General features: G+C 39.6%; 1 protein-coding gene across 1 annotated transcript in view; it reads left to right on the forward strand.

Moving 5' to 3' along the window:
- The window catches only part of LOC118113489 (myelin basic protein), a 51,488-nt gene that overhangs the window by 23,851 nt on the left and 12,817 nt on the right, over positions 1–14,820 (forward strand). Inside the window, exon 3 of the mRNA XM_035163241.1 lies at positions 5,558–5,663. Coding sequence (XP_035019132.1) covers positions 5,558–5,663 — 106 coding nt within the window. The remainder of the gene's footprint in view (positions 1–5,557; positions 5,664–14,820) is intronic.

Raw genomic sequence — 14,820 nt, forward strand, 5'->3', positions numbered from 1 at the left:
GCAGCCTGAGACACCCCTCAAACAAGCTGAATACACACGCTCACGAACATTAGCCCCCATGTCTTTTAAGCAAAATCATTTGCAACAGCTCTCACACAGCTTGACAGACAATACATTAAAAATGCCCTTGTAAGTGAGTGTTTGCTTGTTAATGTTCCAGCACTTAGTTCAAAACTTTCTCTTATCACTTAGCACATGTACAGTGAGGAAGTTGGCAGATTAGCCACTTGAATTCTTACCAAAGCGCAGATTCAGCAGCAGAAACAGCAGATTGTTGATTTCAAACAGAGGTATGAATCAGTCACTATCTGAAATGGCCGCTCTCTCAGCAGCAATCTACCTCATCAAGCTAATATTTGTGCGTTAGCTTAAAATTCGGACTGCGGCTGGAAGATCAAGCTGTCATTTCGTTCCAGCATAACGGCTCGGTTGTTAAGGTTACATGTTCACATTTGAGGGTGAGGATTAAAGACGCTATGCTGCCTGTGTGCAACATCCATTTCAAACTATGTTACCATCACTGTCCACAAACTTCCATGCGTATTTATGTCGGCGTGGTAGTTAAGCAACACATCCACTAGAGGGCAGGGCAGAGTCAAGAGTTTCTGGCTACAGCAAACATTGCGAGAGTGGAGGAGGTTGCGAGAAGATTCCTCTTAAGAAAGTCCCTGTGACTGGGTAACGACATGTCGAGAGACATACCCGTAGTTTCTTACAAACACGCAAAGTCTCTCCTTAAAAACTTCCACGGACTACGGACTTTACCCAGAGTTTGCCTTTCACCCATGCACAACACAGCGGGGGGTTCTCTGCACAGACTCGTTCACATCAGCAACAATTCCTCTGCATTATTCAGGCGAGAAGTGAAGCAGCAGGGTGCAGCAGGCAGAGGCAGGAAGTGAAGTATTAACTCTGCTGCGGAGATCATGGGATTTTCTTGACAACACACAGACACCGGTGTCAGCTCCTATCACCACGGACTCTCGACATCTTCGTCAGTATCTTAGCGGGGGATCTTTTGCTGTCTTCACACAAAGACTCCTGGATTCCTTCTGACTTTATACTAGAAGGCCAGGCCGAGAAAGTGCTCAGAAACTGCGGAGCGAGTTCGGTGCACGTCTGAAAGCAGCTTAAGGTCCTTTCACTGGACAATATTGCTGTTCACAGGAGGCGTTCAGGGGATAAGCAATCAGTACAAATAATAAGAGTCAGTTCTCACCATTACATCAGCACGGGTGACGTTTTCACAGACACGACACTAGAGCAGAGGTGGGGAACATCCAGCCTCTGGGACAAATACAAACCACAAGACAACGACCTGGTAGACAATTCATAAGTTCACAAAAATCAAAGGTGGTTCGTGGGCAGACGGAAGTGCACATTCACCCACTGACTGTCATCTGAGTGGATCCTGGAAATAGTGCGGCATTAAAGAGGTTATAATTATGTGGGAGATTATGTACATTTCTGTGATCGTGGTCTATAATTCAGAGGAATATGGCTTGATTTAGAAAACTCAGACGTCAGATGAGGACAGAGAACAGCTGGAGCCTTCAGAAAAACATGTATAATTGGCAAGTGTGATCTGCTTTCGTCATCTCACTTACATCCCGCAGGCTCAGGCTTTTTGTGCATTATATGCAATATATAATGTGCATTGAAAGAAAAAACATTAAGGCAACAGCATAAAGGCAACACAAACAAACATGGAGGAACCTGAATGCGTCACAGAACAGGGTAATAAATGGGTCAATAGGGTAATTCCAAAGGACTCCGACCAACCAAGATATAACATGAAGCCTAAGCTCAAAACATGACCATATGTTGAAACTTTGCATTATCGTGAGAAAAATATTATACTTGGGTAATTACCTATTTTTATCAAGAATATGATTTTAAGTGTAATAAGCAATGGGCCTCTCTATAAACTATGTTTGTATTTATTCACTGAATTTGTATAAAACATGATATGTCTTGATATGTATCTTTATCTGGATATGAAACAAGCTTTATCAGAATTTGAGATTATGGTTATATCGCCCTAGGTCAGGCGATGTTTCACCATCTCCTGCATCGACCTGAACAAGAGCTATATTTAATAAGCCACCATTGGTCTGAAGTCACGCTGACAGCATCAAGCTTTGCTCTGGTCAACGTAGGAATAATCGACAACGTTATTCTTCTCCTCCATGTTCTCCTATCGACCCATTTTTTTAATCGTGACGGACAGATGCAGTTGAAGATAATAATTGGAAGCAACAAGCTAATGGTATTTTGAAAGGTGAATGATTTGCAGTACATGGGTCCAAATTGTTGTTTAGTCTCTTTAGTGTTCTCTTTTGTTTCACAATATGGTTTGTATTTTAACTGTTTTACACACTGTATAGTGTCTGAGGCCACTTTCCCATCTCAGATTCTTGGACTCCTCTTTATCTCAAAGTGCAAATCGTGTGCTTTTTTCTAAATTCCAGAAAGCCCCATTACATGCAAGTTGAACCATTCCAATCAGCTCCTGGAATGCTCCTGGAGAATGTTTGGAGTTTGCTAATTTTATACACTCACAAAAAGTACAAAGCTGAAAACTGACACAAGACACCTGTATCTTTGCGTGTGGGTGTGTGTGAACAAAATCCAACAAAGGTTGAATGCTTAGTATTCTGTGGGAATACAATGATAATCTAGGCTTTATCATTCCACAAAAATCCATGTACAACATCTCATGCTCTCTCTGCTATAACAATGGTTCAGGTACTTTGGATCAGCCCTTTTTCTTTTTCTTGCTACTTCAGCCAATTTCCTACTATTTTATATATGCATTCTTAATGGGAATAATTTTTCTTTCACTTCACATTTTATTTGACTTTGTATACAACTAATATGAACCTATTTAAATACTTGTCTCTGGTTGGATGCTCCTGCTCAAGGTATGTAATTAGTTCTCTATAACTTTAAATTGTATTAATAACTAAATAAGAAATTTGATTGACAGTGGTTAAACAAGCATGGCACTTGTTATCCAGTTCCTGATTGGTGAGCGTTCAGCTGAAACCTTCCCACTTCAAACCAGTAAAGAGAGCACAACACACATTAATACAACCATCAAGGTAATATCTTACATAAATAAACAAAAAACTGTTATAACCCACTTAGAAGTGGTTTCAGGAAATCTCTTATTAAGAAAAATATATTCATCAATTCATCATCCTTTTGACTTAAAGAAGATTTTACTAAGTTTGTGAATAGCAGTAAAAGTAAACTTCTTCTTCTTCTTCTTCTTCTTCTTCTTCGTTTGGTTTATTGGCAGGTGGCAACCAATGTCAAGGTGCATTACTGCCATCCACTGTGTGTTTCAATATCAATAAATCATATATATATATATATCAATATCATACTTCTTCCAAAAAAGTAAAGGTATAAGGCCAGTCTTTTAAGATAACAATCACACTCTATAGTAGGAAGAGTCAAATCTAAATCGAATATTTGGGTTAGGGTCTGATATGAAGTGATAACACATCTCTTTATTAACATAATTTGTTTACGTGATTTTTAAGGACAAACACATTTTCATAAGTATGGTGCGCTTTGCTGGTGTCTGTATGATTTGCAATGGTAAGTGCTTGCTCACCACACTTGTCCACGTCCCCCCAGCTGCCAGGACTTACATGCCCTTTCCTGTATGCTCATTTCATGTTGATCAAAGTGCCCACAGTTTTTGAAAAAGTGTGTTGATTCCCTCATACTGGCAAACACACTCAGGAGTGGAAATGTTGAAGTGCTAGCACAGAGAGGTTCAGGTTTTTATTTCATATATTCTAATAGCTGTGTGTGTTGTGCCTAATGTGTTTTGTTGTGCATAATGTGTTGTGTTGTCTGTAATGTATTGCGTTGTGCGTAATGTGTTGTGTTGTGCGTAATGTGTTGTGTTGTCTGTAATGTGTTGTGTTGTGTTGCCAAATTGAGGGAGATGTTTTCTTACTTTGCCTGTGTTTTGTCTACTTGCATGTGTTTTCTTAAGTTGCGGTGCGTTGAGCTCTCAGGACCATGATACATAACAATTTGCTGAACAAACATCTATGAACTTGACTTGACGTCTCTTTAAGTTGTGTTTGTTTTGTGTCCCACTGCCAGGTACTTTCCCCGCAGCCGTCTGCAGTGACAGCTAAAGAAACTTTTGAAATGTTTCACTGTAGATTATTGGAGCCTGGCACTTTTGTTTTTTCAATATCAACTGATAGGATCTTAAATGGGTGTGATCATGCAAAACGTTTTAATTAAAACAGACTTTGTATCAAGAGAAGCATCACCCCCAGGCTCTTCTCCCACCTGAAACTGTGACATCTGTGTTGACTTTACAATTTCAGTAACCTTTTTTCTATTCTGCGCATGCACATGCTCATTCTGTGCACATGCTCACTGTAGCATTTTACCTCAAGGGCTCAAGATGAATATGATAACATGTTGTCTATTGGCAGATTGTTACTTTTCAACTATCAACTACTTTTTACCTCCCCCAAGGAGGTTATGTTTTCACCCCTGCCCCTTTTTTTGCTGGTTTGTATGTAGTGATTACCACAAAACCTGGTGGAAGGAGGTGGTATGGGTCAGGGAAGAACATGAATCCAGATCATGGGGTGAATCCAGGAATCTTTTTTCACTTTCTTCAACATTTAGTTTTTTTTAACTTTTTCACTGATTTCCCAGGAAATAATTAATGGAACTCGAAGACAATTAGCAGTAAGGAGACTAATCTCTATTAGTGTGTGCAGCTTAAATGAATGCCAGGGGACTATTGGGCCTTGTTACAATTATGCACGCTACTGAGTGCCATTCTAGTTCCATCAGGTTTTGCCTTGTTCGGACTCGGTGCCATACTTTCTGACAATTGTGAAGAATAATCTTGCAAAAGCAAACTTTCATCAAGATGCAACCAAAAAACTGTATCACATGTTACATTGATGTCACATGGATAAGCTTAATAAATATATACACAATTATGCAAAATGGATGAAGAAAAACATCAATAAAAATATCAGTAGTGTCGCAAATACCTCAGACTGTGTCAGCTTTATCTGTTTACCAGCTGTTGTAGGGCTGTAGCAGTTAGCTGGAGCAGTTAGAACCACCCTGTTTGACTGGATCAAAACTTTAATTACAACTTTTTTAATTTTGTACATCCATCCATTCTTCCATTTGTGTCTATAGAAGATGAATCAGTGTAGGCTACTTTGAATGTCAAGAGCAATAGGAAATCAGAAGAATCCTGTTCAAATCCTGATGAAAGCCACTGATAAGACACATACAGTTCAGAGCTGGCATCAGAATGAGTAAATCCTATTCATAGAACATGATTCAAAATTCATAGCAGCTTCTTTTGAGTATTAAATGAATAAGTCTGAGTCTAATTCTGCTGTAATTACAAAGCCTAATAGTCTAATAGCCTAAATTGCTGTAACTGTCTCTCTCGCTCATTCTCTGTGTGGCTGTCTCGTTCTTTGCTCTGTTGCCATGGTACCTCAGCGCCTCACCTCTTAAATCTGTTTTTGTCCTCCTATTAAAGGCTTCTTCACCTGAACCCAAAGCGGCGCCGACAGCAGAAGCAGCAGCACCAGTAGCAGCAGCAGTAGCAGCAGTAGCAGAACCTGAATCACAAGACGAAGTATTCGGTAAGAACACGTCTTGAATGTTCATGCATATTGAAGTGGTAGTAAGCATGATCAGGAAAACCCAGCACCCTGAGCAGACTAACCACCATCAATAGAATCTGTCCTGCTGCCTAATGTGACTGATGATTCCTCCGTTATCAAATTGCAGCAGCCTCTAGAGCCTCTGTGCTCAATTTCTAATCAGTGAATGTGGTTTGGTGCAGAAGAGCATTAATGTTCAGTAAATATGAATATGCAATCACAACATTGTCACTCAATGATGGTCAAAATGTACTGCTTTACGATTTTTCAGATATCATAATTAAAAGTGAACTGAAAGTTTAGTTTTTCTTTCATGTGGCTCTTTTTAAGGCCTTAGTCTTAAATCATATGTGACAAATGTATCACCATGAAATTAGTGGAATAAATCCTCATGAACACAGTAACTCCTGCAGTGCATCAGTTGACTGAAGTGAACAGCCTGACCTGTAAAACGTTCGCTCTTACCAATGATGAATGAAACATAGTGGTTTGTGTAAGACTGTAATTATTCCTTATTATGAGAAAATGTTCGAAGTCAGTGTTCCACTCACCTCCACGTCTCATTTGTCACAGTTCTGCTCTCAGGGAAGTTCAGTCCCGTTCATTGTGATGTGTTTGGTGTTTAAGGGCAGGGGTTAAAAAGTTCCTTTGTAATACTACAGCTCAGCAGATGAGGGCAGAGTCTGATCCATAACAAAGGCCTTCTGTCACGTTGGCACTATGCTCATTGAGTTCAACGCTGGATATTTTTTTACTAAATGGGCTGAAGCGGATTATCCCTGAGGACAAAGAAAATGTTCAATGCTCGTGCAAATTTGCTGAATTATCTTTTTTTCTATAAAGCAACAGCTCAGATTTAAATGGACCTTCTGCTGAGATATTGTAAATTAAGCACTTTATTTTGTACAGCAGATTATTTTATATAAATTGCTCATAATAGACCAAGATACTGTATGTCAAATATTAAGAAATATAAGCTCTACTAAGACCTTAGATAAAATACAAGTTTATGAGACATTTCCTATGAAATCGACTGCTCTAATGTCCTTTTTTCTTTCGTGAATGAAACCATTAGTGTCTCTGAAGCTTCTGTTGGCTCTTGTCAACTTTGATGATTGGAACTGAGTGAAAATGCCGCCTCAGGCGCTTCTCAGAGTGAGGGAAATTATTTGTTTTTTGTCCTTGCATACAATATTGTGTTGTGGCCAACCACCCGGAGCCAAACATCATCTACCGACTTAGTGTGTTGGCTTCTCGTGGCTTCTTGTTTGAACTCGGTGGCATGCCAAAAAAAAAGTAATCACACCCAGTAATGAGGAGAGACAGAGGTTTGGGAGGAGGAAGGTTGGTTATTCACTCTGCGGGAGAACGAAACCTTCAATACGTTGGCCTCGTTTGTCTCGTAGGAACACGGAGCAAGAGATAGGGGGATGGAATACAAGTGCAGTTTTCTTGTCTCTGCGTCAGTTTCCATTGTTTTCAGGGTGAGCTGAGGTGAAATGCAAGAGAGGGGAAGGATTTGGCCACGTTAACTCACTGCAAGAGCAAAGGAGAAATAATAGTTTGTTTGTGTAAGCCTCTTTGAATGTGCGTGGGTGAACAGCATGAGATGTAAATGTCTGATGCTAAAACATTTTTGCTTGTTTCTGCCAATACAGAGTCAGCAGCCATTGTAAGTGTTAAGAGCATCACTGTCCCCCTCCTCTAGAGCTGTCTTCTTCACAGGGCACCTCACAGTTAGATACAATGTCTTCACTCAAACTGCAGAGATGACACAAATATTTGTGATATATGGTGGACTATAAATCTCACGAGCATAAATTCTATGTTTTATTGCCACTACCTCTACAAGGGATGAATATCAAATGATGCTTGGGCTGAAATTGCCATTTTTGCTTCAAAGTGCAATTTTTACAGGAGCTACAGTTTTCTTTAGGCTATAACTCGAATAATTAAACTAAAAGATATGAAAGAGTTGGCAACAATCTCACCAGCAAATTTACTCAGCTACAGCTAATTTACCCAATTTCTGTCTCCTGGCTAAACTACAAATGTGAATTCCAAAAATTGACACTCCACATACAAGTATCAGTAACCACGGAGATTTTTTAATGGAGGGATTTTGAAGATTAAAAAGAGAAAATGTATTTTCTACAGCTCAAAGAGACCTGCGGAGTGACGCATACTAATCCTTATAAATGTTCGGACTGATTACATCGTGTCAATTTTACGTAAGTAGTTCGCAGCAAGATCAGTAGTTTTTAAGTTAGGACCAAAAGACAGACACTGCCGAAAAGTATTTGACTTCAGCGTTTCAGTATCTCATAATATGGGTTTGGACTTACTACTGTAAACCTGCATTTCAGGAGCTCCAGGATAACATGCTGTTAAACATGCTGGTTACTCAATCTTAGCTAAATTAGTTAATTTTACTTTTAAATAAAAAAGCCTGGTCATTAGAACGTTAGTAACCTAATCTCTACAAACATATTCTGCATGTGAATATGCAGTACCTGTAGCCTTCTGGTCTCAGTTTCTGGTTTGACCAATCACATTCGAGCAGGCATTGGTTTCCCGCAGGTAAACCGTCCGTATTCAGATGGCTGTTAATAGAGGTTAGAGATTAGCCAACTGATGGTGGTCTGGACCTAAAACACCGACAAAAAGTATCACAAAAAATCCAGTCGTAGATGTCGTCTATCAACTTTATTCTTGTTCAGACAATTGACGATGGGCCCCGAGAGTGATTACAACCTGATTATTCAACACTACTGAATGTAAACTACCAACACACACACACACACACACACACACACACACACACACACACACACACACACACACACACACACACACACACACACACACACACACACACACACACACTGATTGGTTAAGGTCTTCTGATACACACAGAGCCGTATTGATTGATTATACAACAATGCAGAATCATTCAGTCTGCATTAGGGGGTGATGCACACTAACCAACTGATTTTCAAAGAAATGTCAATATTGACCTAATATTATGCTCAACCTATTTATCAGCCAACTGTGCTTCTCTCTCTCTCTCTCTCTCTCTCTCTCTCTGTCTCTCTGTGTGTGTGTGCTTGTATTGAATGTGTGTTTTCTTATTTTATGCTACAGCAGAGTAATCATGTCTCCTTGTGCAAAAGGAAATATATATTACAAACTTGCTGTTCTCACTTATTCTTATCAACAGCAAAGCTAAACCTAGCAGAGGCTTCATCAGGTTGATCAGTTGGCTACTCGATACGCTTCCTCTCCGGCAGCTAATTATTGTCCCTTGTGTTTAACACTCGTCAGCATGGGGCAAACATTGCGGATCCACCATTGACACATGCAATACTTCAAAGCAGCCACCCACACAACACGCTTGTACTCTTTTGGGAAAATGTATTATCAAAGGAGGGACACGAAGTTATCTGACATACTGAAACTAACTTTATTACTAATCAGGGTTGTTTAATGCTTCAGTGACCTTTGTCTTTTGGCTTCACATCACCAGTGATGAAACGTGACTATTTCCTCAGATGCTTCTGTCAACTCATGATAAAAAAACCAAATTAATTAGGATGCAGAAGTGGCAAACTCATTAAAACGGGAGGTAAGCAGCAAAAAAGCTGGTAAATGAAGGCAGGTGAGTTTAGAAGCTGTGCATAATGAGTGGCTTGTCTTAATTAGTTTTCTGGAGGGGTGAGTGGAAATCAAAGCTCTGACATGGTGTGTGTTTCTCAGTTATTGGTTAAAAAAAGCTGCTTAAAACTTCTGAGTATTCATTTGTAGATTCCACTTTGATGTGTAATGTTTAATCAATGCTCAGTCAGCACTGCTCTCTAGTGTATAAAAATCACGTATTCTTTTAACTTTCTAACTTTGACTGAGGGAACATTGCTGTTAGCCACATTAAATCCTTCCTCTCATCTGTGCATCAAGGCTGAACTAATCTAGAGCCATTAGGTTCATTCGCAGCGCGGGTTAAAGGAAATACAAGGAATTTCCACCAAATTGACACAGCGTGAGTGGTTTATGACGGGCAGTTTAGCGGCACTTTATTGGAGCCTGCTTTGGTGTGGTTGTCATCAGCGGGCGTCATGACTCATCTCGGCCTGTCCAGTGTCTGGGGATGTCTCCATGCAGCACTTCCTGTTTGCAGTGCTTTTCCACTAAATAGCAAACACCACCATCGGCCGTGCGGCTGTTAAAAGCCCATTACGGCTCCATTACCTGGCCCAGCCTGAAACAGGCCCCCATTCGGCAAAACAGACCCACTCTCTCTGTCTGACTGCCTGTTCCGTCCTGACTCTGTCTGGGTCACAGTTTCTTCATCACCACAGGCTGACCTGAGGAGAAGCCAACAGCAGTTGCGGATAAAAACTCAGGAGCGCCAGAGAACATTGGGATGGACTTAGCAATGTTTGCTTGACAAGACATTGTCGGGCAAGGGTTGCAGATGGTTTTGTTTGTTGTGAACATATAGATAATGGGCTAGACAATCCTTTCAGAGGTGTCCTGTTAAGTAAGCTTTTTTCTACCCTATAAAAACTACTCCTTTGTCAATCAGCGTGCTTCAGAAGTAATCATAAAGTGAAATGGATCACAAATATTTATTATTTCTCTTTCAGAAGTATCAGGAAAAATGTTTGTGCTGTTTTCAAACCCAGCATGGATTGCAGTCCTGCAAAGCATTTACAGTGTCGCAATATACAATAAACAATCACATTATTGATTTATTTTTGGGGGGATTTTTCCTGGTTCCTCTGTGATGCACACTTGTTATTTTGACCCAAATTCCAGTTGGATTAGATGGTTGAGTTAAGTTAACTCAGTAATTCAAGTTTGAAAAAGTTTTTGCAATCTTTCAGAAAGATTTGTGCCATCGTGTCCTCCGCCTCTTGTTAACGCCAGAATCCGAGTCTTGCGGTGTTAAGTATTTGAGCATTGAGTTCACAGTCATCAGATGTCAGAGGAAACATTAGAAAATGGCTGGCAGGAATGTGAAGTTTTCATTAGAATTAATGAAATACAAATTATTAAAACTGGCAATTTGAGGCAATTTGGCTCCAAAGGATTGACTTTTCCTTGAATAATTACTTTGTTTTTATGCTTCAGTCTCCTCCACCACACATATTCTCATGAATAACACTTTAATGAGATGAATCAATATGGTGACCTAAGCTCTTACATAGTGGGCCAATTTGTTCTCCTGCAAAGAATCGGTTATATTAAAAAAGCATTTGTTGGTGTATTCGAGGAGCTTTGACGATACAGTAGCAATGTATCTTTAATTATCCTTATACATACATTCTTTCATTTAAGCATACACAGGCTTTTAAAGCAAGTTAATTCCTCCCAGTATGGAGTATTGTTTCACCACTAGAAAGAGAGAGGAGAGTTAGAAACCTGAAAAACGTCATGGAGTCAAACCGGTCCTGAGTGAGAGAACCCATGCTCTCTTAGGCATTAGGTTTGAAAACAGCATGAACATTTTTGGGACATTTAACACTTCATTTAATGGTTGATTTAAAAAAACGTTTCTCGTTTTTTACAATTTCTGTTCTTTTCTAATGTTTGACAAAAATAATTACAGAGGTGTGTATAATTCCCCTTTGTTCTCTCTCTGGAGAAAAAAAGAAACGAAATGAAACAAAGCTTATTATTATAACTTGAAAAGAGCCCATGCAGTTATTATCTAAGTAATCTACATAAATTAGGTTTTACTTCACTTTAAATTCCATATAAACACAGTCATTGTTTTGTAGTTCCGCGAGGTGAAAACAGTGTTTGTACTTAATAAAGTGGGCTAATAATAATAATAATAATAATGATGATGATGATGATGATGATGATAATAATAATGAAAAAATGAATGATTAGACATAATTCATATTCACAAACATTGATCTTGGCATAGATTTAATCATTAAAGGCTTCCTCTGCAGTTTTTGACCTCTATTCATGCAATGTGACAACAAAGCAGTTTTCAATTAAATAAATGAATAAATAAGACTGTGTGACATGAAACTTGATCACAGAAAAACAGTGAAAGGACAATAACAATAAATAGATTATAGAAGAAGTAAATGGTGACAACAGAGCGATAAAAAGACGACCTCACATGAAAGTCAGTCTATAAAAATGAGAAGAGATTTAAAAGAAGTCCCTGACTCTGGGGGCCTTATCTCCGGGTTGTTCCAAAGCTGAGAGACCCTGATGGCAAAAGCACGGTCACCTTTAGTTTTCAGCCTCGATTTTGGAACAGCCAGCAGGGTTCCACCTGAGAATCCAAGGCTCCGATTAGGCAGATGAGGGGTCAACATGTTTATGATGTAGTTTGGGGCCAGTCCCCAGCATGCTTTGAAAGTGATTAGTAAAATCTTTAAATCAATTCGAAAACAGAGAGGGAGCCAGTGGAGAGAAGCAAGTATCTGGGTGATGTGAGTCTGTCTGTTAAAACCTGTAAGAAGCTTATTAACCATGATATACAATTCTCAATTTAAATTACTTACATGATTGGCCCTCTACTGTTTGTTATGTAAAGAGAACTGTTTAAAGATACACACAATGCACTTTGGTCAGTAACACTAAAGACACCCTTAAGGTTTTAGTTCAGGTTGAAACAAATGGTCAAAATCATTTGTGAGGAGGTGTATTTTCTGAGTGGAGTGGGGGTGGAGGAGGTCAGACTGGTGTTGGGGGGTCAGGGCATAAAGGGATTGATATGTAAGGGGGAGGACTTTGCATGAGATACGGGACTTGCCCGGGAGCCAGTGAAGAAGGAGTTAGGGGATAATGTGCTTCTGGGGCTTCGTTCAGGTGAGAACACATGGCAGCTGAGTTGTGGACATACTGTCTGAGGATCTGGACAGGTCTCCGGCGCAGTGGTCCAGACGGGAGGAGGTTAGTGCGTGGAGGGTCCCAGAGAGGGGACTGAGCGTTTTCTTCTGCAGTACGTGAAATCCACCCCTGCATCAGCCTCTCTCTTCCTCATCCAGTACACTCATGCACATCTTGTTTCCTGTCTAACTCAATGTGAATCTCCCATGGCAAAGGCGTAACAGTAAAGTATTGTACGTACAGATAGAGACAGCCACAGAATGCAAATACATTGAAAGGCCATTGTTTTGCGGAATGAAGGAGAATAGTTTTAGAAATTGACTTTTATAAAATAGTCACATATAACTTATTGTAAATGTTTAAAAAAAAATCTCCTGACAGTGCGAACGACAAAGTAAATTAAACTGTCTTAAATTAAAAGAGGCTTAAATAAAAAACATTAGCTGGAAAAACTAGAAAAGCAAGCAGCTGATAAAGTTATGTACGTAACACGATAAGAGACTGTCCCCTGGTGATCTGACTTCATTTCGGAGTCGTCCCCCCTCTCAAAGTCGCTCTTGAGCTTTCATCCGGGAAATTGCGAGCCAGTTATCACTCATTTCATACCCTACGTGCTTCCCTCACTAATTATATTTGGGATCAGAGACCTCTCAGATTGCAGTGATTCCGTCCAAGCCTGGCAGGGTTCCTGTGTACGAAGTGCTCCTCTTTACCGCTGGCTGAGGCGGAGCAGAGGGGGCCAACTAAAACTCACCAATTGCTCATGGGCTCATTGCAAGCTTTGTAGAGAAGCTTCTGAAAACACAAAGCATCCCATAATGAAAAGATGATTAGAACATGCTCTGGTGATTATATTTTTTCCCCCATGAAGTCTTGTTTGCTTTGGTGTCTGAGGATTGACAGCTGCATGACGGTGTTAGTGCAGCGCTGTTTGTGATGTACACAGCTGGGTTTTCATTCACTCACAAGCCCTTCATCTGCTCTGCAATGCTCCTTCTGCCTCTGTCCCTGTGATTGTTCTTTTTTTTTTTTTCCTTCTTTAATCTGCTGGCTGTACTGTTTGCCCTAAACACAGAAAGTAATATTGTTTTTCTTTTGGATAAAAGAACAAGTGTTATGGATTTTCTTTTTGCTTCATCACAAACAGCTCACTCCATCACACTCACATCCCAAACCTCTCAACAAACATCCTCATACAGATCCACTAGTTGTCTTTAAAGTTGCACAGCTTAGTATCTCATCAAGTCTTTCATTATGACCTTCATAGAAACAAAATCCTTAATCTCATGGAACTGGCTTTGGAGCTCGCTCAAACACTAATTAATGTTTATCAGGCTGTAGATTTTTCTCAAGAGGCAGCTGTTCAGGCAAGGCCAGTGTATCTGTGAACCCATTTTATACAAAAAGGCAAATTAAAGTGCTTTGCCTAATGCATCACATGAATTAAAAAAAAGATTGCATAAAGCATGAGAATGAAAATTAAGTTTTAAAACTTTGATATAAAGCTGTAGTCAAGCTCTGTGCTCTCCTGTTTTTTTTTTTTTTAATTTCCTTTCCTTTTAGTGTGTTATATGTTTTTTGTACACGTAAAAAAGTTTTGCAATGTAAAAAAGCCCAAAGTCCTCGAATGCTGTGCCAATAATCCGGCCAGTACTTCCAGGATATGGTGATGTACCATGACACCACAATGACCCACATTTGCATAATGCATGTGTAGTGAAGTAAAGCGAGAGTGGAGGTTCACATTTCGTACACGCAGTTGGCCAATCAGAGCAGACTAGGCCTTATCAGGAGGGTGGCCTTAAACAGACAGGAGCGTATCAGGTGTATCTCTGATATAGTCTCTACCATTTCTATCCTTCTGATCAAGTAAACATTTTTATGCAAACAACACAATTATATGTGCCTTGTGCTTCCAATCCAAACCAGTCTATAACTTTTCTTCAGACAGCTTTGACTTTACAAGTCTTTGATATTTTTGATCAAAGACTTGTAAATGCAGATAAGTACATAAGTACATAATTTACACCAAGTCATGTAAACATAACAGACTGTCACTTAAGATTTATATTCAACCTTTGGCTCCAAAATAATGAAGGGATTTGAAGTTTTCTTTTCATTTCGAAACTATATTCCAGTGAGCATCATCATTACTCCAGCAGCTGAACCCTGTTTATTATGGTGCAGATTTTTTTTGTTCACTCCCTTGATATTCATCCATTAAGTCTTATTCTGTCATTGGAACAGCTCCCACACATCTCCTCTCTTATTTGAATCTATT

This window comes from Hippoglossus stenolepis, chromosome 8, assembly GCF_022539355.2.
Source record: "Hippoglossus stenolepis isolate QCI-W04-F060 chromosome 8, HSTE1.2, whole genome shotgun sequence".
Lineage (NCBI taxonomy): Eukaryota > Metazoa > Chordata > Actinopteri > Pleuronectiformes > Pleuronectidae > Hippoglossus > Hippoglossus stenolepis.